Source organism: Salmo salar, chromosome ssa20 (assembly GCF_905237065.1).
Source record: "Salmo salar chromosome ssa20, Ssal_v3.1, whole genome shotgun sequence".
Classification (NCBI taxonomy): domain Eukaryota; kingdom Metazoa; phylum Chordata; class Actinopteri; order Salmoniformes; family Salmonidae; genus Salmo; species Salmo salar.
In genome coordinates, this window is record NC_059461.1 from 24716908 (window position 1) to 24743342 (window position 26435).

The window sequence follows — 26435 nt, forward strand, 5'->3', positions numbered from 1 at the left end:
CCAGAGGGTAATGCGGTCTGCACAACGCAAACTACCTGCCCTCCAGGACACCTAGAGCACCCGATGTCACGGGATGGCCAAAAAGATCATCATGGACAACAACCACCCGAGCCACTGCCTGTTCACCCCACTATCATTCGGAAAGCGAGGTCAGTACAGGTGCATCAAAGCTGAGACCGAGAGACTGAAAAACAGCTTCTATCTCAAGGCCATCAGACTGTTAAACAGCCATCACGAACATAGAGAGGCTGCTGCCAACATACATACTCAAACTCTGGCCACTTAAATAAATTGACTTAATAAAGGTATCACTAGTCACCTTAAATAACGGCACTTTAATAATGTTTGCATATCCTACATTACTCATCTCATATATATATACTGTATTCTATACCGTCTACTGCATCTTGCCTATGCCACACGGCGTCGCTCATCCATATATTGATATGTACATATTCTATTCATCCCTTTACATTTGTGTGTATTTGTGTGGATAACGTAGTTGTTGTGAATTTGTTAGATTACTTGTTAGATATTACTGCATAGTCGGAACTAGAAGCACAAGCATTTCGCTACACTCGCATTAACATCTGCTAACCATGTGTATGTGACAAATAACATTTGATTTGAATTACACATAAAATAACAGTCTTCACATTTAATGATAGTCACAGACACCATCCTAGAGACATTAACGACACTCAGGTGTGTCCAATTTATTCATTATGATTTCCCTGTTAAAAGAGGTGTGTTTCGGGCCTCCCGAGTGGTGCAGTGGTCTAAGGCACTGCATTGCAGTATTAACTGTGCCTCTAGAGATCCTGGTTCGAGTGTAGGCGCTGACGGCCGCAACCAGGAGACCCATGGGGCGGCACACAATTGGCCCAGCCTCGTCCGGGTTAGGGATGTCCTTGTCCCATCGCACTCTAGCGACTGCTGTTACGGGCCTGCACGCTGACACGGTCGCCAGGTGTTCGATGTCTCCTCCGACACATTCGTTTGGCTGGCTTCTGGGTTAAGCGGGCATTGTGTCAAGAAGCAGTGCGGCTTGGCTGGGTTGTGTTTGATAAGACATGGAAGTTGCAGCGATGGGACAAGACTGTAACTACTAATTGGATACCACGAAATTGGGGAGAAAAAGGAGTAAAAACAAGAAGCTTGAATTGTTTACCGTGTGCGGTCGTTTCCTGAGTGAGTTTGCGAGACTTAGTGTTTGTTGTTTTTCCAAGTGTACTGTTATCCTGCAGCTAATGTTTCTCAGTAAAGTATTATGTTTATCCTGAACCACTGATTCTTCGTCTGGTCTTTTTTCTGCACCTGGGTCCAACCTCACCACGTCACAGCTCTCTCTCTCTCTCTGTCTGTGAGCCATGCTGTACGAGTCAGTGCCCAACTCTGGTGTCTCTGGGCACTGCAGCTTTTTGTGGGACACCTGCTCTTTGCTGACAGTGGAGGTTGTATTGCAACAGGTTTATATTAGTCATCATGATGAACTGCAGGGACCTTCAATTACTTCTTTAGCAAAAACTCCCAAACAGGACATTTAGGACAGGTCACATAAAATAGGAATAAAATACAGAAGTAGGTTTACAACTATTTCAATAACAAACCCTAACTATACTGTCCGTGATGACATATGAAATCAGTACTCAAATTACGGTTAAGTATCACCCTGGTTGTATGTATTAACTGTCAGGTCATGATAAGCTAACTTTCAAAACTTTCCTCAGTCTGCCCTGGGGATCAGGGAGTTGCCCTGGGGAGTTTTCTGACTATGACCAAATGCCATTCAGGATTTGGGGTTGTGGTATGAGCACAGTCAGTCTGGACTAGTCATCCAATATATTTTACATTCAATTTTAGATTGAATAAAGAGATTAGTGGTTGCATTTAATGGAAACGAACACGGATTGTTTAAATTAAGGATTGAACTGAAAGAGTGGCATCATTTATAAAGAGCATGTCAATAACACTGGGACTCGTTTAGTCAGACATCAAACCTTGTCATGCACAAACCTCTCATAATTACAAGTCATCTCATTAATTTATTAAACACACTGTAGGTATAAAAGTGTCTCTAAAATGTGTTAGATTGCAGATGTGTTTGATGAGTTGTGTATTGTGTGTTTTGAGGTTGTGCTCCATTTGTGCTCTTCTGCATGGCCCTGTTGTCCAGAGGCAGGGAGACGTCCCGTGTGCGGTCCCTCACAGTCTTTAGGAAGCTCATGATGCCCGAGCCGCCAGTGCCCGTCTCCTCCAGAGCCGTGGGCGCCCTGCTGACAGTCTCCTCTTGGGAACTGTTGCCCTGGCTTCGCAGCTGGCGGGCACGGGCAGCGGGCACGGTGATGAAGCGGCTGACCACGTTGATGTGGTAGCTGCGGAGGGCCATTAGCTTGGTCACACATAGCTGAAAAGCTGCGGTCAAAAGCTCACTGGCCTCCTGCTGGACAAAGCCTCGCAGGGAGGGCTGCAGAGATATGTCCTGGATTAGATGCTTGTGGGAAGAGGGCATGTAGTTTCTCATACGGGTCAGAAAGGCTCCTGTACAAGTAGAAAGCATATTCACCCTCAGTGGAAATAACATCATCAGGAGACCTTTGTGTTAAAAAATATGTCTATGTAAAATATAATGCCATGCCAATATGTTGTAGACCTGCAGCCACATACAGTATGTATAACACAACTCCACCATCATAACTCTTTATGGTTTAAGTGAACACTTCCTTATTGCCAAAGAAAACATCTGTTAAGATGTACTTATTAACACAGCCATTTGTATCTCTGCAAAACATTTATTAATTATTGTGTGGTAATATTGACTCCTCTGGACCTGTCTAATTTTCCTTTCTTACCACAATTTTCCTCATGTTTGACTCCTAGCAGCTCATCAAAGCAGTGCAGCAGACTGCTCTGGGCAGCACTCCCACCAGAATACTCCATAGGCTCTGCCTGGATGCCTTCATACACCAAACCAGCTGGCATGGATGAGTTATCTTTCCACCTGATCCACACACATACATTATGAATACAGTCATATTTTACGTGTCATTAACTTCTGTCAGACAACTAAGACAATTCACTTCTGCCAGACTCATTTTGTATCGTTTAGGCCTACTAGGGGTGTTCAGTACTTACCCAGACAGATAGATCCTTATAATGCCATAGAAGACTTCTGGCTTGACATACGCTGGAACATAAGATACATCTATATGCTGAGAATGCAGGTGAACTGGACTGAATATCAACACAGTAAAACATCTGTTTCAGTTGTAGTACCATGCATCAGTTTGAGTGCATCTGTCATGCCCTCCATCGCCTGGCTGATTTCCTCTAGTGCACTTGTCACCGTCTCAGCATCACCACACTGGACCCCATTAATAACCAGAGGAATACTCTGAAACACACACACATTAACAATGTCACTCAGAATTAGGCATCTCATTTTACAGCTCTGTGTGTTTCAGAAGAGGCCTTCACCTTGATGGCTGGCACTGCAGCCAGCTCCACTAGCAGAGTGACCATGAAGAACCCCCTCACACTGTCCCCACCAGGCAGAGTGACAAGAAGCTCCAAGTTCCTGGGAGAGCGATGAAAACAACAACTATCACCATGGCCACAATGACAGCTGGTAGAAGAAGTTAACATTCCTGCAAACATTTCAGAAGATTGTTAGATTGCAATAGTATGATTTCAAATGTCAGCGAGAGCCAACGAGCAAAGACTATTGGAATGTGTGGAATCTACAAATACAGCTGGTTGGAATCAATTATTCAAGGCAATACTTACTCCATGTCAAATGGTCTGGTACGGGAGATGAGGTGGTGACATGAAAAAGAAACACATTTCCCTTAAATATCACTGAGACAAAAATATAACAGAAGAGCAGATAATAATAATTTGGGGGGTGCTTATCTTTGTCCAATTTCACACAGGTAATGTGTTTTTTGCATATCCCACTCTCCCTGAGAAACCCACAGAGAGTGGGGTCATGGCTAGGGTCTGCTATTCAACAGCGAACCTGTAGCAATTAGGGTTAAGTGCCTTGCTCAAGGGCATAGCGACAGATTTTTCACCTTCTCAGTTTGGGGATTCAAACCAGCAACCTTTCGGTTACTTGCTCTCTAACCGCGAGGCTACCTGCCGCCCCGGAGAATCTTGATTATTCAAAACTTACCCATGTGGATCCCTCTTCTTCCAGTTAGCCAGTACTGCGTCTGCATGGGTAAGGATGGGAGGAAGGCCTAGACTCTGAGACACCTTCCAGTATGGAATGGCCAGGTTGCGGGGGAGCATCTATTGGGAGATAAGAGTTCATATCAGAGGGACATGCAATTATTTTCATGATACTCTCGGTGCATTGCATGATGCCTGGGGTTGTTTACAGATAGTCAATGTACATATAGTAAGTCCCGAAAATGTTTGCATCCAGTAACTATTTGTTGATGTTCCATATCTCAAACCTGAAGGTGCCAAAGTTGCTTGATAATTTCACCTTTGATTTACAGTTGGACGATATTACAGTTTTTATCAATCGCGTTCAAGCATTCTTTGGAACAATGTTTTCGATTTTCAAAATAGAGTTGACAAGTCACAGAACTGGGGGCTTTTATAAAACAGTAAATGCATTTTCAAAATGTAGTTGCATTCTAAAAACATAAATACATTCCTCAAAACTATATACCGTCAAAATTGCAAATGTATACTTCTCTTGAATCCATGCAGACAAAACAGAAAGTTATCTCTAAAAAAATCCCAGTAGATCAATACATTTTCTTTGCAGTCATTAAATCATAACGATCCAAATTGGAAATATACAGTTGAAGTCGGAAGTTTACATACACTTAGGTTGGAGTCATCAAATGTCACGGTCGTGATAATGGACGGAGCAAGGCGCAGCGTGTGTTGAGTTCCACATCTTTATTTGCAGTGAAAACTTTAACAAAAAACAATAAACATACAACGAACGTGAACTACGTGGTGCTGAATGCCCTCACACAAAACAATATCCCACAAAAGCAAAAACGATAATCAGCTGTCTCTAATTGGGAACCATACTCAATCCCAAACATAGAAATAAATCGACTAGAACACCCCCTAGTCACGCCCTGACCTACAACACCATAGAGAACCAAGGGCTCTCTATGGTCAGGGCGTAACAGTAACCCCCCCCAAAGGTGCGGACTCCGGCCGCAAAACCTGAAACCAAATGGGGAGGGTGGGGGGGTGACTAGTGTCGGTGGCGGCTCCGGTGCGGTTCGTAGCCCCCTCCAAGACCCCGGATCCGGCTATGGCGCCGGCCTGAACGCCGTGCCTGGACTGGGAATCGGCGCAGAGGAAGGCTCCGGCCTTGGAGCGGCACGGGATGCTGTGCCTGGACACCGGCGCAGAGGAGGGCTCCGGCCATGGAGCGGGACTGGACGCCGTGCCTGGACTGGGCACCGGCGCAGAGGAAGGCTCCTGCCATGGAGCGGGACTGGGCACCGGTGCAGAGGAAGGCTCCGGCCTTGGGGCGGGACTGGACGCCGTGCCTGGACTGGGCACCGGCGCAGAGGTAGGCTCCTGCCATGGAGCGGAACTGGACACCATGCCTGGACTGGGCACTGGCGCAGAGGAAGGCTCTGGCCTTGGAGCGGGACTGGACGCCGTGCCTGGACTGGGCACCGGCGCAGGTTGCACCGGACTGGTGACATGCTCTTCAGGGCGAGTGTGGGGAGCAGGCACAGGACGTACCGGGCTGGGGAGGTGCACTGGAGGCCTGGTGCATGGAGCCGGCTCTGGTTGCCCCGGACTGGTGACACGCTCGTCAGGGCGAGTGCGGGGAGCAGGCACAGCATGACAAGTCATTTTTCCAACAATTATTTACAGACAGATTATTTCACTTATAATTCACTCTACCACAATTCCAGTGGATCAGAAGTTTACATACACTAAGTTGACTGTGCCTTTAAACAGCTTGGAAAATTCCAGAAAATTATGTCATGGCTTTAGAAGCTTCTGAATCAACTGGAGGTGTACCTGTGGATGTATTTCAAGGCCTACCTTCAAACTCAGTGCCAAGACCTCAGAAAAAAAAATGTAGACCTCCACAAGTCTGGTTCATCCTTGGGAGCAATTTCCAAATGCCTGAAGGTACCACGTTAACCTGTTAGGGCTAGGGGGCAGTATTTACACGGCCGGATAAAAAAACGTACCCGATTTAATCTGGTTATTACTACGGCCCAGAAACTAGAATATGTATATAATTATTGGCTTTGGATAGAAAACACCCTAAAGTTTCTAAAACTGTTTGAATGGTGTCTGTGAGTATAACAGAACTCATATGGCAGGCAAAAACCTGAGAAGATTCTGTACAGGGAGTGCCCTCTCTGACCATTCCTTGAGCTTCCTGGCTCTGTTTATTGAAAACTGAGGATCTTTGCTGTAACGTGACACTTCCTACGGCTCCCATAGGCTCTCAGAACCCGGGAAAAAGCTGAATGATGTAACTCCAGCCCCTGACTGAAAAACATTATCGCCTTTGGTAAGTGGTCTATCAGAGGACCATCAGACTGAGGCTCGTGCACGAGGGGATCCCATGTTTTTATTTTCTCTCTCTTTGAAAGTAAACACGCTTTCCCGGTCGGAATATTATCGCTTTTTTACGAGAAAAATGGCATAAAAATTGATTTTAAACAGCGGTTGACATGCTTTGAAGTACGGTAATGGAATATTTAGAATTTTTTTGTCACGAAACGCGTCGTGCGCGTCAACCTTCTTTACACTTCGGATAGTGTCTTGAACGCACGAACAAAACAGAGGATATTTGAACATAACTATGGATTATTTTGAACCAAACCAACATTTGTTATTGAAGTAGAAGTCCTGGGAGTGCATTCTGACGAAGAACAGCAAAGGTAATACAATTTTTCTTATAGTAAATCTGACTTTGGTGAGGGCTAAACTCGGTGGGTGTCTAAATAGCTAGCCCTGTGATGCCGGGCTATCTACTCAGAATATTGCAAAATGTGCTTTCACCGAAAAGCTATTTTAAAATCGGACATAGCGAGTGCATAGAGGAGTTCTGTATCTATAATTCTTAAAATAATTATGTTTTTTGTGAACGTTTATCGTGAGTAATTTAGTAAATTCACCGGAAGTTTGCGGGGGCTATGCTAGTTCTGAACGTCACATGCTATTGTAAAAAGCTGGTTTTTGATATAAATATGAACTTGATTGAACAAAACATGCATGTACTGTATAACATAATGTCCTAAGATTGTCATCTGATGAAGATCATCAAAGGTTAGTGCTGCATTTAGCTGTGGTTTGGGTTTATGTGACATTATATGCTAGCTTGAAAAATGGGTGTCTATTTCTGGCTGGGTACTCTGCTGACATAATCTAATGTTTTGCTTTCGTTGTAAAGCCTTTTTGAAATCGGACAGTGTGTTTAGATTAACGAGAGTGTGTAAAATAGTAATATGTTTGAGAAATTGAAGTAATAGCATAAGGTATTTGAATAACGCGCCACAGGATTCCACTGGCTGTTACGTAGGTGGGACGATTTCATCCCACTGGCCCTAGAGAAGTTAATCTGTACAAACAATAGTACGCAAGAATAAACACCATGGGACTACGCAGACGTCATACCGCTTAGGAAGGAGACACGTTCTGTCTCCTAGAGATGAACCTACTTTGGTGCGAGAAGTGCAAATCAATCCCAGAACAACAGCAAAGGACCTTGTGAAGATGCTGGAGGAAACAGGTACAAAGATATCTATATCCACAGGACAACGAGACCTATATCGACATAACCTGAAAGGCCGCTCAACAAGGAAGAAGCCACTGCTCCAAAACTGCCATAAAAAAGGCCAGACTACGGTTTGCAACTGCACATGGCGACAAAGATCGTACTTTTGACAAATCTCCTCTGGTCTGATGAAACAAAAATAGAACTGTTTGGCCATAATGACCATAATTTTGTTTGGAGGAAAAAGGGGGAGGCTTGCGAGCCGAAGAACACCATCCCAACCTTGAAGCACGGGGGTGGCAGCATCATGTTGTGGGGGTGCTTTGCTGTAGGAGAGACGGATGCACTTCACAAAATAGATGGCTTCATGAGGAAGGAAAATTGTGGATATATTGAAGCAACATCAAGACATCAGTCAGGAAGTTAAAGCTTGGTCGCAAATGGGTCTTCCAAATGGACAACGACCCCAAGCATACTTCCAAAGTTGTGACAAAATGGCTTAAGAACAACAAAGTCAAGGTATTGGAGTGGCCATCACAAAGCCCTGACCTCAATCCCACAGAACATTTGTGGGCAGAACCGAAAAAGTGTGTGCGAGCAAAGAGGCCTACAAACCTGACTCAGTTGCACCAGCTTTGTCAGGAGGAACAGGCCAAAATTCACCCAATTTATTGTGGAAGCTTGTGGAAGGCTACCCGAAATGTTTGACCCAAGTTAAACAATTTAAAGGCAATGCTACCAAATACTAATTGAGTGTAACTTCTGACCCACTGGGAATGTGATGAAAGAAATAAAAGCTGAAAGAAATAATTCTCTACTATTTTTCTGACATTTCACATTCTTAAAATAAAGTGGTGATCCTTACTGACCTAAGATATGGAATTGTTAGTGGGATTAAATGTCAGGAATTGTGAATAACTGAGTTTAAATGTATTTGGCTAAGGTGTATGTTAACTTCTGACTTCAACTGTAACTATTAAAAGGTGCAGAATTATTGGTAATGACTCTCCTCTTATGCACATTTCACCAAACACTTTCATACATATTGTCACGCGAAGCAGAACAGGTGAACCCAAGAGCAGACTCAGATGAGGAGACTGGGATGAGGTAACCAAGGTATTTATTGAAACACGGGGGGAAGATTGAATGCAGGCCAGGGGAAGCTTGGACGGGTTGCTGGAAACCAGGTGCGGAGGCTGAAGCTGGAGCGAGAGGTGTGGGGACAGGGTAAGCAGGTCCGGAGGGGAATCCAAAGGAGCGTAGAGTGGGGAATCGAGGACTGAGTAGCAGGACAGATGAGAAGTCGGACTGGAGACAGGGACCAGAGTGGGCAGAACTGTAGCGGAGAGGAAAACAGCGTCAGGCAAAGGAAAACAGGCACAATCGGAACAAACAGCTAGAAACATGGACTGACTGGGCAGAGATTACGATCTGGTAGTATGGAAGTGGCAGGACTGAGTATTTGTAGAGGTCTTGATTATGGAACAGGTTGCAGCTGGTGGGGATCTGCTCTGACTCCAGCACACCTGTCTCTGCCCACACAATCACACACACACAGAGAGGGAGAGAGCACTGGGGGAGTGGTGGCAGGTCAAGGAGACACCGGATGAGCACTAGAGGGAGTGGCAGGAGCAGATGTGACACACGTTAAATCAAATAGGATTCCTGATCAAGAAGAAAATGGAAAACAAGCACGTTGTGTGCAGGATTTATTCAAATAAAATTGTATTTGTTACATGCGCCGAATACCATGTAGATCATGCAATATTTACTAACGAGCCCTTTCCCAACAATGATTTAAAATGTATGAAAAACTTGCAAAATAAAAAAAGGAAATAGTAACACAATAACATTTTTATCATGTGAATATATAGACGGAGTACCGGTACAGAGACAATGTGCAAGGGTAGAAGGTAGTTGAGGTAATATGTACATGACAAGGGTAGGTGACAACACATCTGCCACGTTGATCCTCAACACGGGGGCCCCTCAGGGGTGCGTGCTCAGTCCCCTCCTGTACTCCCTGTTCACTCATGACTGCACGGCCAAGCACGACTCCAACACCATCATTAAGTTTGCCGATGACAGTGGTAGGCCTGATCACCGACAATGACGAGACAGCCTATAGGGAGGAGGTCAGAGACCTGGCCGTGTGGTGCCAGGACAACAACCTCTCCCTCAACGTGATCAAGACAAAGGAGATGATTGTGGACTACAGGAAATGAAGTACCGAGCACACCCCCATTCTCATCTACGGGGCTGTAGTGGAGCAGGTTGAGAGTCCACATCACCAACAAACTAACATGGTCCAAGCACACCAAGACAGTCGTGAAGAGGGCACAACAAAAGCTATTCCCCCTCAGGAGACTGAAAATATTTGGTATGGGTCCTCAGATCCTCAAAAGGTTCTACAACTGCACCATCGAGAGCGTCCTGACGGGTTGCATCACTGCCTGGTATGGCAACTGCTCGGCCTCCTACCGCAAGGCACTACAGAGGGTAGTGCGTATGGCCCAGTACATCACTGGGGTCAAGCATCTTGCCAACGAGGACCTCTATACCAGGCGGTGTCATAGGAAGGCCCTAAAAATTGTCAGACTCAAGCCATCCTAGTCATAGACTCTTCTCTCTGCTACCGCACGGCGAGCGGTACCGGGGCACCAAGTCTAAGTCCAAGAGGCTTCTAAACAGCTTCTACCCCCAAGCCATAAGACTCCTGAACATCTAATCAAATGGCTACCCATACTATTTGTACTGCCCCCCCCCCCCCACTTTACGCTGCTGCTACTCTGTTATTATCTATGCATAGTCACGTTAATAACTCTACCTACATGTATATATTACCTCAATTACCTCAACTAACTGGTGTCCCGCACATTAACTCTGTACCGGTACCCCCTCCTATATAGCCTCACTATTGTTATTTTACTGCTGCTCTTTACTTATTGGTTACTTTTATTTATTATTTTTTAGGTATTTTTCTTAAAACATCATTGTTGGTTAAGAGCTTGTAAGTAAGCATTTCACTGTAAGGTCTACACCTGTTGTATCCAGCGCATGTGACAAATAAATTTGATGTACAGTGCCTTCAGAAAGTATTCATACCCCTTGACTTATTCTACATTGTGTTACAGCTTGAATTAAAAAAATATATATCTTACCTATCTACACACAATACCCTATACTGATAGTGTTTTTAGAAACAGGTTTTTAGACATTTTTGCAAATGTATTGAAAATTAAATACAGATATGCAATTTGCATAAGTATGTAAATGCATGGCAGGGAGCTCGGTCCCAGTGATGTACTGGGCCGTACGCATTACCCTCTGCAGTACCTTATAGTCAGATGCCAAGCAGTTGCCAAACCAAGCAGGGAAGCAGCCAGTCAAGATGCTCTGAATGCTGCAACTGTAGAACTTTGAGGATCTGAGGGCCCATGCCAAATCTTTTCAGCCTCCTGAGGGGGAAGAGACTGTGTTGGTGTGTTTGGACCATGATAGTTCCTTAGTGTTGTGGACACCAAGGAACTTGACACTCTCGACCTGCTGTACTACAGCCCCGTCGATATGAATGGGGGTGCGCTCGGCTATCCATTTCCTTTTGTCCATGATCATCTGCTATTTCTTGCTGACTTTGAGGGAGAGATTGTTGTCCTGGCAGCACATTTCCAGGTCTCGGACCTCCTCCCTATAGGCTGTCTCTTCGTCGTCTGTGATCAGACTTACCACTGTCGTGTCGTCGGCAAACTTAATGATGGTGTTGGAGTCGTGCGCGGCCACACGGTTGTGGGTGAATAGGGAGTAGAGGAGAAGACTAAGCACGCACCCGTGAGGGGCCCCGTGTTGAGGGTCAGCATGGCAGATATGTTCTTGCCTAACCTCACCACCTGGGGGGCGGCACATCAGGAAGTCAATTTGTGGGTTCGATTACAGCTCAAAATGGCCACAAACAAAATGGACAGAAACAAAGATCTACGGTAGTGTAGAATAATAAATGATAAATCATGCAACTATTATTCTCAAGCTAACCAAAAGCATTTAGCTACGACCGCCTGTTCTCGCCATTTTCAGTTGAATTCATCTAATTTTCTTTCATGGCAACTCATAAGCAGGCCATGTCCTATTTGTTTCATAGTCAATATAATCATATTTCATGACAGTGTAATGGTTAGCTTTTTTTACAGAAGGATGAAAGAAAACAATATATCTGTCAGGGAATACCATTCTGATATGTCAGATAAAGAGTTAGACCAGAACGTCAGGGCCATTAAAACAAGGATGCCCCATGCAGGCTTTAGAATGGTCAAAGGAAGTCTCCAAGCAATGGGCCATCGTGTACAATGGTGAATAGTTAGGGAGTCTTTGCAGCGTGTAGATGGTGCAGGTATCATTGCCTAAATGATCTAGCTTCATTGCATTGCTCGGCAAAAATACTTTCACGCTGGTATAAATGATTCGGGAGACAGATGCAGGAATACGTTTTTTTTTAAATAACTTATTTCGGCTCATTGGGACCCTAGCGTCCCACCTCGACAACATCCGGTGAAATTGCAGAGCGCCAAATTCAAATTACAAAAATAGTAATAAACATTCATGAAAATACAAGTGTTATACATCGGTTACAAGATTAACTTGTTAATCCAGCCACTTTGTCAGATTTCAAAAAGGCTTTACAGCGAAAGCATACCATGCGATTATCTGAGGACAGCGTCCCGCTTACAAAAGCATACAAACATTTTCCAACCAAGCAGAGGCATCACGAAAGTCAGAACTTGCGATAAAATAAATCACTTACCTTTGAAGATCTTCCTCTGTTGGCAATCCAAAGGGTCCCAGCTACACAATAAATGGTCATTTTGTTCATTAAAGTCCCTCTTTATATCCCAAAAACTCACTTTTGTTGGCACGTTTTGTTCAGTAATCCACTGGCTCAAAGGTGATCAAAACATGCAGACGAATACATCCTAATAGTACCGTTAAAGTTCGTCGAAACATGTCAAACGATGTTTATAATTAATCCTCAGGTTGTCAATTATCTAAATAATCGATAATATTTCAACCGGACAATAGCGTATTTAATAGAAAGGAAAAAGAATGAAGAGCGTGCACACAGTCACACGCGCAATCCAGTACTGCATGATTCCATAGACCACTTACCAAAAGGTCTTATTCTTTGTCGTTTTTCAAAAACAAGCCTGAAACCATGTCTAAAGACTGTTGACATCTAGTGGAAGCCATAGGAACTGCAATCTGGGCGCTAAACCCCTATATAGTCAATAGGCTTTCAATGGAAAACCACTCACATAAAAAACAATCCCATTTCCTGGATGGATTTTCCTCTGGTTTTCACCTGCCATTTCAGTTCTGTTATACTCACAGACATTATTTTAACAGTTTTAGAAACTTGAGCGTTTTCTATCCAATGCTTCCAATTATATACATATCCTAGCTTCTGGGCCTGAGTAACAGGCAGTTTACTTTGGGCACGTCAGTCATCCGAAATTCCGAATACTGCCCCCTAGCCCAAAAAGGTTAAGGCCAAATTACGGCGTGCTGTGTAAAGGCACGGGGACGAAGACCAAGCAATCACGTAACAAAAACACAGGGTTGAAACTCAAACGAAGAGCGAGGAGCACCTCGAATAAATAACACAAGCGCACAATGATACCACACGGGACGAGACCCGTAATCATCTGTGCAATACACGTGGCACGAAAGCCAAAACACAGCACAGGTACTCACACGATCAACGGACATTGGAACAATAATCAACAAGCCCAATGGAAACCAAAGGGTACACTTATACAAGTACTAATCAGTGGGAATAGGGGACAGGTGTGTGTAATGAAAGTTCCAGAGGGATCCATGACAGCACCCCCCCTTGACGCACTGCACCAGCAGTGCAACGACACCGGCCTTGAGGACGATCACAGAACGCAGTGCGGGTCGATAAGGACCCGATGCAGCTGCCGAAGTTGCGTCGTCATTGGACGGGCCACTTGCCGCTGCCAAAGTTGCGGCGGTGTCGGACAGACCAGTAGCAGTGACGTCGGACGGACCGGTTGTGGCGGAGTCAGACAGGCGAGTTGTGGCTGCTGAAGTGGCGTTGCCGGACGGACCCATTGTGGCGACGTCGGACGGCTTAGTTGCAGCTGCCAAAGTTACGGCGGCGCCAGACGGACCAGTCGCAGCGTCGTCGGACGGGCCATTCCCGCTGTCTCCCTTAATGGTCGATTATTCTGTCACGTAGGTATGAAGGGATCGGGAGACAGGCACAGTGATCCGTAATAGTTTTAATTTCTTTACCCAAATTACTGCGTGCCGTGTAAAGGCATGGGGACGAAGACCAAACAAACATGTAACAAAAACACAGGATTGAAACCCAAACAAAAGAATGAGGAGTACCTTGAATAATTAACACAAGCGCACAATGATACCACACGAGACAAGACCGGTAATCATTTGCGCAATATATGTGGCACGAAGCCAAAACAACACAGCACAGCTACTCACACGACCAACGGCCATTGGAACAATAATTGACAGCTCAACGTAAACCAAAGGGTACACTTATACAAGTACTAATAGGTGGTAATAAGGGACAGGTGTGCGTAATGAAAGTTCCGGAGGGATCTGTGACAAATTCTCTGTTCCTGTTCCTGCTCAAAAAAATAAAGGGAACACTTAAACAACACAATGTAACTCCAAGTCAATCACACTTCTGTGAAATCAAACTGTCCACTTAGGAAGCAACACTGATTGACAATAAATTTCACATGCTGTTGTGCAAATGGAATAGACAACAGGTGGAAATTATAGGCAATTAGCAAGACACCCCCAATAAAGGAGTGGTTCTGCAGGTGGTGACCACAGACCACTTCTCAGTTCCTATGCTTCCTGGCTGATGTTTTGGTCACTTTTGAATGCTGGCGGTGCTTTCACTCTAGTGGTCGCATGAGACGGAGTCTACAACCCACACAAGTGGCTCAGGTAGTGCAGCTCATCCAGGATGGCACATCAATGCGAGCTGTGGCAAGAAGGTTTGCTGTGTCTGTCAGCGTAGTGTCCAGAGCATGGAGGCGCTACCAGGAGACAGGCCAGTACATCAGGAGACGTGGAGGAGGCCATAGGAGGGCAACAACCCAGCAGCAGGACCGCTACCTCCGCCTTTGTGCAAGGAGGAGCAGGAGGAGCACTGCCAGAGCCCTGCAAAATGACCTCCAGCAGGCCACAAATGTGCATGTGTCTGCTCAAACGGTCAGAAACAGACTCCATGAGGGTGGTATGAGGGCCCGACGTCCACAGGTGGGGGTTGTGCTTACAGCCCAACACCGTGCAGGACGTTTGGCATTTGCCAGAGAACACCAAGATTGGCAAATTCGCCACTAGCGCCCTGTGCTCTTCACAGATGAAAGCAGGTTCACACTGAGCACATGTGACAGACGTGACAGAGTCTGGAGATGCCGTGGAGAACGTTCTGCTGCCTGCAACATCCTCCAGCATGACCGGTCTGGTGGTGGGTCAGTCATGGTGTGGGGTGGCATTTCTTTGGGGGGCCGCACAGCCCTCCATGTGCTCGCCAGAGGTAGCCTGACTGCCATTAGGTACCGAGATGAGATCCTCAGACCCCTTGTGAGACCATATGCTGGTGCGGTTGGCCCTGGGTTCCTCCTAATGCAAGACAATGCTAGACCTCATGTGGCTGGAGTGTGTCAGCAGTTCCTGCAAGAGGAAGGCATTGTGCTATGGACTGGCCCGCCCGTTCCCCAGACCTGAATCCAATTGAGCACATCTGGGACATCATGTCTCGCTCCATCCACCAACGCCACGTTGCACCACAGACTGTCCAGGAGTTGGCGGATGCTTTAGTCCAGGTCTGGGAGGAGATCCCTCAGGAGACCATCCGCCACCTCATCAGGAGCATGCCCAGGCATTGTAGGGAGGTCATACAGGCACGTGGAGGCCACACACACTACTGAGCCTCATTTTGACTTATTTTAAGGACATTACATCAAAGTTGGATCAGCCTGTAGTGTGGATTTCCACTTTAATTTTGAGTGTGACTCCAAATCCAGACCTCCATGGGTTGATAAATTGGATTTCCATTGATTATTTGTGTGATTTTGTTGTCAGCACATTGAACTATGTAAAGAAAAAAGTATTTAATAAGATTATTTCATTCATTCAGATCTAGGATGTGTTATTTTAGTGTTCCCTTTATTTTTTTGAGCAGTGTATAATGTCTCCATCAAATCTAAGAAGTTATTTTAACTTTTTTATTCTTACTTATTCGTAGACAAATGTTCAATGATGTATGAAATTGGAGTTGTTCATCAACTGGTAATATATAAATAAAGAAGCAGGTTAATAGTTTAAACATTTCCCTTTTAATTCCAATGCTTTTTTTCAATATACAACATTGTCATCTTTGGCGGTATAGATGGATTTTCAAGGAAGGTAAGTATATTTTTTTGTATGCATATTGCATATTTCCCATCACCTAATGAACAACCACAATACCAGTCTGGTGTTAAGCTTTCTGTGCTGTATTGACTTATCCTGAAAATGACATCTGCTGCTTTAGATTGAACGGTCATATCTCAGTTATTGTTTTCATATCTACACAAAATAAGCTATTGTCTTTACTTTCAGAGTGCGAGCTGATCAACGGGTCGAAAATGTAGATATTGCCAGATGTATGTTCACTGTCCGAGGAACAGGCCGTGGAAGCTTTATTGCTGGAAAAAGTGTCCATAACCAGAGGTAATTAAACTGTTCTGTGTTATTTTTCTTTCTTCATCTCTACCTGTCTTGTTGTACATGGAACCTGTCTCACATGCATTAATTAAAAAATCCTTAGGATGTCAGCTGCAAATTTTCAGATTTTCACAACATAAACACTCAGCCATTTTCACTTGATTATCAAGCCCCTGTTGCTGCCAAGTCATGATTTCCCTGGGGGTTAGCCTTGCAATAACCAAGTGGTGAGACACATAGCCCTCTATATTTAAGTGTTTCAGGTACACTCAGATAGGTGTCTGCGTCACATACAGTCAGTAACCACTCACAGTGGCACACACAACTTGCATTTCTATAACCTCGGACCCACCTCAGTGTTCACTATTCATGGAGCAAGAACACAGGACCACAGAGATTAGGTTCCTGCCCTCCACAAAACCTTTTCTTTCTCTCTGTTAGCGTGGAGAGATGTTATAGAGAGATGTTTGGAGTGCTGTGACATGTCAGTACTACAACTTGCTGCACAATTTGGAGGAAGCCTTGACCTGTCAAATTCTATCCACTGTGTGGGATATGTGTTCTTACCTCATCTGCAGGCAGGTCTGCAGCATTTCACAGAGAGTTGGAATAATCACCCTTTAAGTACAGAGGCGAACCTGACACCTCACCAGCTGTTGCCTTAGCACTACACAACTGATTCAAATGATCAAGTCATCATCAAGCTTCAAGTGGTATTTATGTAGTCAGTTGTGATCTGGTAATGTAAAAGTCTAATAATGACATTATCTTCTATTGTTTGTCCTCATGTGTCTGTTTTTCAGCATAAAGTACTCTGTAGCCAGTTAGTGTGGACACCAGGTGAGACTACACACACAGATTCCTGTTGAACACTGTCTCTTTAACCACCTTATTTTCTCAATAACGGTCTCTCTCCTTCACTTCATCCCTCTCCCCGGTCTCCCTAAATCATCTAGGTTATATCAGTTGTGTTGGTGAACTCCGCTCTCATCTGAACTGGCTGACACAGTGGGTACAGCATGATCATAGGTGAGAGGTCACTTGGTCGAGTCAACAAGAAGTATTATTAAAGAGATGCTTTACATTGAAATACAGATAGAGATGTAGTAGTCCCAGAGTTAATGATCCAAGGTCAGTTTTGCATTTCACCTCCTAATGATTATGACTGACAGTGTTAGAATAAAACAAAAAAAAGCTTTAATTATGATCTCTCTCTATCCATCTGTCTCTCATCTGCAGGTATGTTTTGATGTGAGAGAAGAAGCCAGTCCCGTCATCGCCAACTCACCCGCTCTTAAGATAACCTTCGGGCCGAATGGGAGCCCAAGGCTGGTTAGAAGACACCTCTAGAGACACTATGTAATTGTGATGGACTGAGAGAATATTAGGGTAGCACTGTAATTCATTAATCATATGCTGTCTTCCCTGCTCCTCTGTTTTACCTATTTTCTGTCTTCTACACCTCTCTCCCCACCTCCTCTTTCTTCATCTTTTTTTATAATGCACACCATATGTGCATTGAAGTACAGATTGAACTTGTAGTTATAATATAATATTACAATTATAATATTTATAATGCATGTATTGTATTTATAACACCTGGATAATGAACTTTCAATAAAGTGTTTCACATTCTCCACTGGTTGAAATTAAGTATCTCATTGAAATATTACACCTATCCTGTGTCCTCAGATTAATGCAAATGAAGGGAGTTAGATATGCATAGGAAGTGTAGTTTACAGTTTTTTTCTGTATATATGAATTACAACTCAGCCTTTACTTAAATCATGTTTCAAGTCTATTGCATAGTTACAATGTGTAATAATTGATGTCCCAGGAGCGGTAAAAACTGTTGAAGTGTATAATTGTAATACATACTGTACACGCAGACAAAGCATCATTGAAAGAATGGAGTTTGATACACCTGGTATTGGATATGACTGAAAAAGAATGTCTCACATAGATTCATACCTGAACTGCACCTTTATTTGCCAAGGAAGAGTACATGATCAGTGAATATATTCAATGTACAGGCTACAATGTGGGGATCTCCTGGTGATAATAACTACAGTACATGTAAACTCAGCAAAAAAAAGAAACGTCCTCTCACTGTCAACTGCGTTTATTTTCAGCAAACTTAACATGTGTAAATATTTGTATGAACATGACAAGATTCAACAACTGAGTCATAAACTGAACAAGTCCCACAGACATGTGACTAACAGAAACAGAATAATGTGTCCCTGAACAAAGGGGGGGGGGGGGGGGGGGTCAAAATAACAAGCAGTATCTGGTGTGGCCACCAGCTGCATTACGTACTGCAGTGCATCTACTCCTCGTGAACTGCACCAGATTTGCCAGTTCTTGCTGTAAGATGTTACCCCACTCTTCCACCAAGGCACCTGCAAGTTCTCTGACATTTTTTGGGGGGGAATGGCCCTAGCCCTCACTACTCCGATCCAACAGGTCCCAAACGTGCTCAATGGGATTGAGATCCGGGCTCTTCGCTGGCCATGGCAGAACACTGACATTCCTGCCTTGCAGGAAACCACGCATAGAACGAGCAGTATGGCTGGTGGCATTTCATGCTGGAGAGTCATGTCAGGATGAGCCTGCAGGAAGGGTACCACGTGAGGGAGGATGATGTCTTCCCTGTAACACACAGCATTGAGATTGCCTGCAATGACAACAAGCTCAGTCCGATGATGCTGTGATACACCGCCCAAGACCATAACGGACCCTCCACCTCCAAATCGATCCCACTCCAGAGTACAGGCCTCAGTGTAACACTCATTCCTTCAACGATAAAGGCGAATACGACCATCACCCCTGATGCGACAAAACCGCGACTCGTCAGTGAAGAGCATTTTTTGCCAGTCCTGTCTGGTCCAGTGACGGTGGGTTTGTGCCCATAGGCGACGTTGTTGCTGGTGATGTCTAGTGAGGACCTGCCTTACAACAGGCCTACAAGCCCTCAGTCCAGCCTCTCTCAGCCTATTGCGGACAGTCTGAGCACTGATGGAGGGATTGTGCGTTCCTGGTGTAACTCAGGCAGTTGTTGTTGCCATCCTGTACCTGTCCTGCGGGTGTGATGTTCGGATGTACCGATCCTGTGCAGGTGTTGTTACACGTGGTCTGCCACTGCGAGGACGATCAGCTGTCCGTCCTGTCTCCCTGCAGCGCTGTCTTAGGCGTCTCACAGTACGGACATTGCAATTTATTTCCCTGGCCACATCTGCAGTCCTCATGCCTCCTTGCAACATGCCTAAGGCACGTTCACACAGATGAGCATCTTTCTGGGCATCTTTCTTTGGTGTTTTTCAGAGTCAGTAGAAAGGCCTCTTTAGTGTCCTAAGTTTTCATAACTGTGACCTCAATTGCCTACCGTCTGTAAGCTGTTAGTGTCTTAACGACCGTTCAACAGGTGCATGCATGTTCATTAATTGTTTATTGTTCATTGAAAAAGCATGGGAAACAGTGTTTAAACCCCATACAATGAAGATATGTGAAGTTATTTGGATTTTTACGAATTATCTTTGAAAGACGGGGTCCTGAAAAAGGGACGTTTCTTTTTTTGCTGAGTTTATATACAGTTGAAGTCAGAAGTTTACATAAACTTGTTTTAATGACTCCTACCTAAGTGTTTCAACCACTCCACAAATTGCTATAGTTTTGGCAGGTCGATTAGGACATCTACATTATGCATGACACAAGAAACTTTTCCAACAATTGTTTAGACAGATTATTTCACTTATAAATCACAATTACAGTGTGTCAGAAGTTTACATACACTAAGTTGACTGTGCCTTTAAACAGCTTGGAAAACTCCAGAAAATCATGTCATGGCTTTAGAAGCTTCTGATAGGCTAATTGACATCATTTGAGTCAATTGGAGGTGTACCTGTGGATGTATTTCAAGGCCTACCTTCAAACTCAGTGCCTCTTTGCTTGACATCATGGGAAAATCAAAAGAAATCAGCCAAGAAATCAAACAAGAAATCGGGCGATTTTGGAGCAGTGGCTTCTTCCTTGCTGAGCGGCCTTTCAGGTTTTGTCAATATAGGACTCGTTTTACTGTGGATATAGATACTTTTGTACCCATTTCCTCCAGCATCTTCACAAGGTCCTTTGCTGTTGTTCTGGGATTGATTTGCACTTTTTGCACCAAAGTACGTTCATCTCTAGGAGACAGAACATGTCTCCTTCCTGAGCGGTATGATGGCTGCGTGGTCCCATGGTGTTTATACTTGCGTACTATTGTTTGTACAGATGAACGTGGTACCTTCAGGCATTTGGGAATTGCTCCCAAGGATGAACCAGACTTGTGGAGGTCTACAATTTTTTTTTCTGCGGTCTTGTCTGGTTTCTTTTGATTTTCCCATGATGTCAAGCAAAGAGGCACTGAGTTTGAAGGTAGGCCTTGAAATACATCCACAGGTACACCTCCAATTGACTCAAATGATGTCAATTAGCCTATCAGAAGCTTCTAAAGCCATGACATACTTTTCTGGAATTTTCCAAGCTGTTTAAAGGCACAGTCAACTTAGTGTATTTAACCTGTTAGGGCTAGTATTTACACGGCCGGATAAAAAACGTACCCGATTTAATCTGGTTATTACTACTGCCCAGAAACTAGAATATGTATATAATTATTGGCTTTGGATAGAAAACACCCTAAAGTTTCTAAAACTGTTTGAATGGTGTCTGTGAGTATAACAGAACTCATATGGCAGGCAAAAACCTGAGAAGATTCTGTACAGGAAGTACCCTCTCTGACCATTCCTTGGGCTTCTTGGCTCTGTTTATTGAAAATGTAGGATCTTTGCTGTAATGTGACACTTCCTACGGCTCCCATAGGCTCTCAGAACCCGGGAAAAAGCTGAATGATGTAATTCCAGCCGCTGGCTGAAAAACTTTAGCGCCTTGGGTAAGTGGTCTATCAGAGGACCAGCAGACTGACGCTCGTGCACGAGGGGATCCCATGTTTTTATTTTCTCTCTCTTTGAACGTAAACACGCTTTCCCGGCCGGAATATTATCGCTTTCTTACGAGAAAAATGGCATAAAAATTGATTTTAAACAGCGGTTGACATGCTTTGAAGTACGGTAATGGAATATTTAGAATTTTTTTGTCACGAAACGCGTCGTGCGCGTCACCCTTCTTTACACTTCGGATAGTGTCTTGAACGCACGAACAAAACAGAGGATATTTGAACATAACTATGGATTTTTTTGAACCAAACCAACATTTGTTATTGAAGTAGAAGTCCTGGGAGTGCATTCTGACGAAGAACAGCAAAGGTAATAACATTTTTCTTATAGTAAATCTGACTTTGGTGAGGGCTAAACTTGGTGGGTGTCTAAATAGCTAGCCCTGTAGTGCAGGGCTATCTACTTAGAATATTGCAACATGTGCTTTCACCGAAGAGCTATTTTAAAATCGGACATAGCGAGTGCATAGAGGAGTTCTGTATCTATAATTCTTAAAATAATTGTTATGTTTTTTGTGAACGTTTATCGTGAGTAATTTATTAAATTCACCGGAAGTTTGCGGGGGGTATGCTAGTTCTGAACGTCACATGCGAATGTAAAAAGCTGGTTTTTGATATAAATATGAACTTGATTGAACAAAACATGCATGTACTGTATAACATAATGTCCTAGGTGTGTCATCTGATGAAGATCATCAAAGGTTAGTGCTGCATTTAGCTGTGGTTTGGGTTTATGTGACATTATATGCTAGCTTGATAAATGGGTGTCTGATTATTTCTGGCTGGGTACTCTGCTGACATAATCTAATGTTTTGCTTTCGTTGTAAAGCCTTTTTGAAATCGGACAGTGTGGTTAGATTAACGAGAGTCTTGTCTTTAAAATGGTGTAAAATAGTCATATGTTTGAGAAATTGAAGTAATAGCATTTCTAAGGTATTTGAATAACGCGCCACAGGATTCCACTGGCTGTTACGTAGGTAGGACGATTTCGTCCCACTGGCCCTAGAGAAGTTAAACTTCTGACCCACTGGAATTGTGATAGTGAAATGAACTGTCTGTAAACAATTGTTGGAAAAATTACTTGTCATGCACAAAGTAGATGTCCTAACCAACTTGCAAAAACTATAGTTTGTTAACAAGAAATATGTGGAGTGGTTGAAAAACAAGTTTTAATGACTCCAACCTAAGTGTATGTAAACTTCTGACTTCAACTCTACATAATAAGAAGGGTTGGTGAAAAACCTTGACTGTGTCATTCTCCCCCTCCTGCCACACGTAGCCCATGGTCATCACACTCAGGGCCAAATGGGCCAGACGCAGCTCTCTGTGGCTCTCCAGGAACCGGGTGTTCAGCAGGGGCATCTAAGTGAGTAAATGGAAGAATGGAGCTGACACTATATCACTTACAAATGTGAGTAATTATGAATACTCTGCTTGACACATTACCCATTTCACTTTTTTTGTATGTAAATGCTTCAGGCTATGTAATTTAATTTATTAAATTAATTATCTTCATGATCAAATTGGATTTATATTTTGTCATCTCTGCGCAGGTGAAGTCACACATTGTTATAAAAAGTTACTTTTTTATGTGGAACTGTCACCAAAAACTGTTGAATATATAAATCTATTTCATTTCCACTGTATAATGTGTTCCAAACCAAGTTTGTGGAATTCAACCAGGTGGTAGAATTCCAATCCATTCCCCCCTATTTGACCCGTTTACTGATCAGCTGAGTTTTACAGCATAGACTTACCTTGAGAATGTGGGAGCGCAGCGTGTGAGAGTAGATGAGCTCTGTAACATGCAGGGCAATGTCCATCCAGGGCTGGTAGTATGGCGGCAACTCTGTCTTTAGGGTATTGAGTCATATTGAAAGTGTCAATGTATTGTCCCTCAATTAATCATTTTGTTGGATGCTCTGTCTCGTATCAGGATAGGTTATGCAGAGTAGGCCACAAGCAACTGTGGAAAGTGTCAAACAAGCTTATGAAATTACAGTTATAAAATCTATTCCACGTATTTTATGTATTCCAAATGATGCCCTGGACATATCAGTAGTTAGAAAAGCAATCTTGCTGTTTCCTCATTGCATCAATGCTTTGCTTTATCAAGGATAAAGTTCACTAACAGGGCAAACACAAAGGATGCCAATTGCATGTTGTTGTGGAAACTAGATCCAAAGATTAAGCAGAGACTAATTTTATGGTATAAAAGTGAATCTTTTAATGCATACGAGCAGCGGCAAGGTAGATCCGTCTCTGATCGCAGTCAGGGAAGGAGCTCCAAGAGTCAATGATTAGATTTCCCTTATATAGTGGGAGGTGATAATACAATCATATTGCTACACAACAGTTATTTTACAGAAACAACAGTTCCAGAACACAATGGCCTTAACAGGAGTCTATGAAATGCATAACATCAAAGTCCAGCACAGAACAATAACATAACCCTTGAGAAGTGGCAACAGCTCATCCCAATTCTGCCTCAACAAAGTATAGCATGTATCAACCTTGCCTGGATTGGAATGCTCTCATCTGCACTCCAAATTCAAAAACACCAAGTCTTAACCACAGCTTGATTTGGGGGTCTCAGGGAAACTAATGTCACTGTCTGAGGCTGAGAAAGTTACAACCTGCTTACAACATTTACAAATATATCAATACTACTTACTTTCCACTTACTTTGATTTAACAAACAACATAATGACTATAAGCAAGAGTTGTAATGGGAAACAACTAATGACTGACACTAATTGCAAATGCAATGGGTATCCCAAAAGATAAGGAGGCTGTACCTACCAGGGGTGCAGGGAGGATGAAGCCAAACACCTCAGAGACATGGTAGGGGTCCAGAGAGAAAGGCTTCTGTGAGTCTGTGATAGTAGTGGCCATGGGGGCTGAAAGAGGATCCCTAATATGTGCAGTGATTGTCAGGCAGTTTAAATGATCTGGTAAGTATGCAAAGTGAGTCCATCCAGACCTCAAACTGTCTGGACCCCAGCACAGAGTTCACTTGTAAATCCTGTCAACAAAGATCTGCTTACACAACTTTTCTTTTTACCTTTAGCCACACTATTGCACAATGGTCTCATCACATCATGAGTTAGTAGTTATAGGGTTGAGTTTGACTTGACCTAGTTTGACTTGTACTGTTAGTCTATAAACATGTTTATGCGAGAAACGTGTTACAGTAAATTAATTACACATTGTTATTTTGATAACAAAAGAGCAGCTTATATAGCAGTGAAGAAAATAGTAACGCAGCAGCCTCATCTAGTGGAATAGATAACACATTACAATGGTTAGAATCACATGATTTCAGGTGATTTAGATGACCAAATCTCTGTACTTATTCACTTAAACCTGTTGAGGATAGGGGGCAGTATTTTCACGGCCGGATGAAAAACGTACCGTAAATTCCGGACTATAAGCCGCAACTTTTTTCCCAGGCTTTGAACCTCGCGGCTTAAACAATGACGCGGCTAATATATGGATTTTTCCCGCTTTCAATTTTTTTTCCCCAAAAAAACCACATTCTGTGACGTGCTCCGTTTTTTTGGCGGCATGAAGCTTTCATTAGACCAATGAAATTGCCAAACGGGTTAAGGTCAAATAACTTTTTTGTTTACTGTTTAGATTAAATCGAGCGCTCTCAAACTTCCCATCATTCTGATTACGGTAGTCATTTTGTCACCCTCATCATGGCAAAGACACGGAGAAATGCATATGATGCAGCTTTCAAGTTGAAGACGATTGATCTGGCTGTTGGAAAAGGAAATAGAGCTGCTGCACGGGAGCTTGGTCTTAATGAGTCGATGATAAGACGTTGGAAACAGCAGCGCGAGGAATTGACTCAGTGCAAAAAGACAACTAAAGCTTACTGCAAATGTTTTATTTTTCGTTAAAGCCTATTTATTTTTGTTACAAGCCGTGTTTCGTTAAAGCCTGTGTAAAGTTTATTTGTTTCAATGTACCGGCAGGCACCTGCGGCTTATAGACATGTGCGGCTTATTTATGTTCAAAATAAATAAAACATTTAATTCAGTGGGTGCGGCTTATATTCAGGTGCGCTTAATAGTCCGGAAATTACGGTACCCACATTAAACTGCCTACTACTCGGGCCCAGAAACTAGAATATGCATATTATTAGTAGATTTGGAAAGAAAACACTCTGAAATTTCTAAAACTGTTTGAATGATGTCTGTGAGTATAACAGAACTCATATGGCAGGCAAAAAACGGAGAAAAATCCAACCAGGAAGTGGGAAATCTGAGAATTGTAGTTCTTCTTTTGAATCCCTATCGAAACTACAGTGTCTGTGGGGTCACGTTACACTTCCTAAGGCTTCCATTGGCTGTCAACAGCCTTTTGATTTTTTTCCCTCCTTCTCCTGTTACTGGGCAGAGAATAGTAGCTCAGTCAATGAGTGGACTGCCTATGGACAAAGGGCTTGGTTATGCGCGAGCTCGCCGTTCCTTCTTTTTCTTCTGGAATGAATACGCTATTGTCCGGTTGGAATATTATCGCATTTTTACATTAAAAATACCCTAAAGATTGATTGTAAACAACGTTAGACATGTTTCTACGAACGGTAATGGAACATTTTGACTTTTCGTGTCTCGATTTATGCTCGCGCATTATGCCTTTGGATAGTGATGTAGTGAACACACGAACAAAACGGAGGTATTTGGACATAAATATGGAGTATTTCGAACAAAAATAACATTTCTTGTGGAAGTAGGAGTCTTTGGAGTGCATTCCACCGAAGATCAGCAAAGGTAAGGAATGATTTATAACACTAATTCAGAGTTTTGTTGATGCCAGAACTTGGCGGGTAGCTGTATAGCTTGCATTGATGGTTGAGCTATGTACTCAGAATATTGAACAATGTGCTTTCTCCGTAAAGTTATTTGGAAATCTGACACAGCGGTTGCACCAAGGAGTAGTGTATCTATA

At 43.4% G+C, this 26435-nt stretch overlaps 1 protein-coding gene across 3 annotated transcripts; it reads right to left on the reverse strand.

The window, feature by feature from the left end:
- Positions 1-1932: 1932 nt before the first annotated feature.
- Positions 1933-24493, reverse strand: LOC106579858 (indoleamine 2,3-dioxygenase 2-like). Of its 3 annotated transcripts, none has more exons than XM_014160153.2 (10): positions 24279-24493; positions 23234-23329; positions 22719-22838; positions 4175-4293; positions 3787-3801; positions 3478-3577; positions 3277-3394; positions 3136-3187; positions 2853-3001; positions 1933-2541 (listed from the first exon to the last, which is right to left on the reverse strand). In XM_014160153.2, exons 1-10 carry the CDS (start codon positions 24369-24371, stop codon positions 2078-2080), a joined length of 1326 nt encoding a protein of 441 aa, XP_014015628.1. In that variant the 5' UTR covers positions 24372-24493; the 3' UTR covers positions 1933-2077. The 3 variants fall into 3 exon arrangements, with proteins under 3 accessions (XP_014015628.1, XP_014015629.1, XP_014015631.1); XM_014160154.2 differs by having other exon boundaries at positions 23234-23442; positions 24279-24413; XM_014160156.2 differs by lacking the exons at positions 22719-22838; positions 23234-23329 and having other exon boundaries at positions 24279-24484.
- Positions 24494-26435: the final 1942 nt, after the last annotated feature.

Excerpts from the sequence above, each read along its gene's own strand:
- LOC106579858 (XM_014160153.2), bottom strand. The coding sequence starts at position 24,371 with ATGGCCACTACTATCACAGACTCACAGAAGCCTTTCTCTCTGGACCCC. Across the intron at positions 23,330-24,278 it reads TCATCCTCCCTGCACCCCTG|ACAGAGTTGCCGCCATACTA; the intron begins GTAGGTACAGCC and ends AATACCCTAAAG. Across the intron at positions 22,839-23,233 it reads TGCGCTCCCACATTCTCAAG|ATGCCCCTGCTGAACACCCG; the intron begins GTAAGTCTATGC and ends TTACTCACTTAG.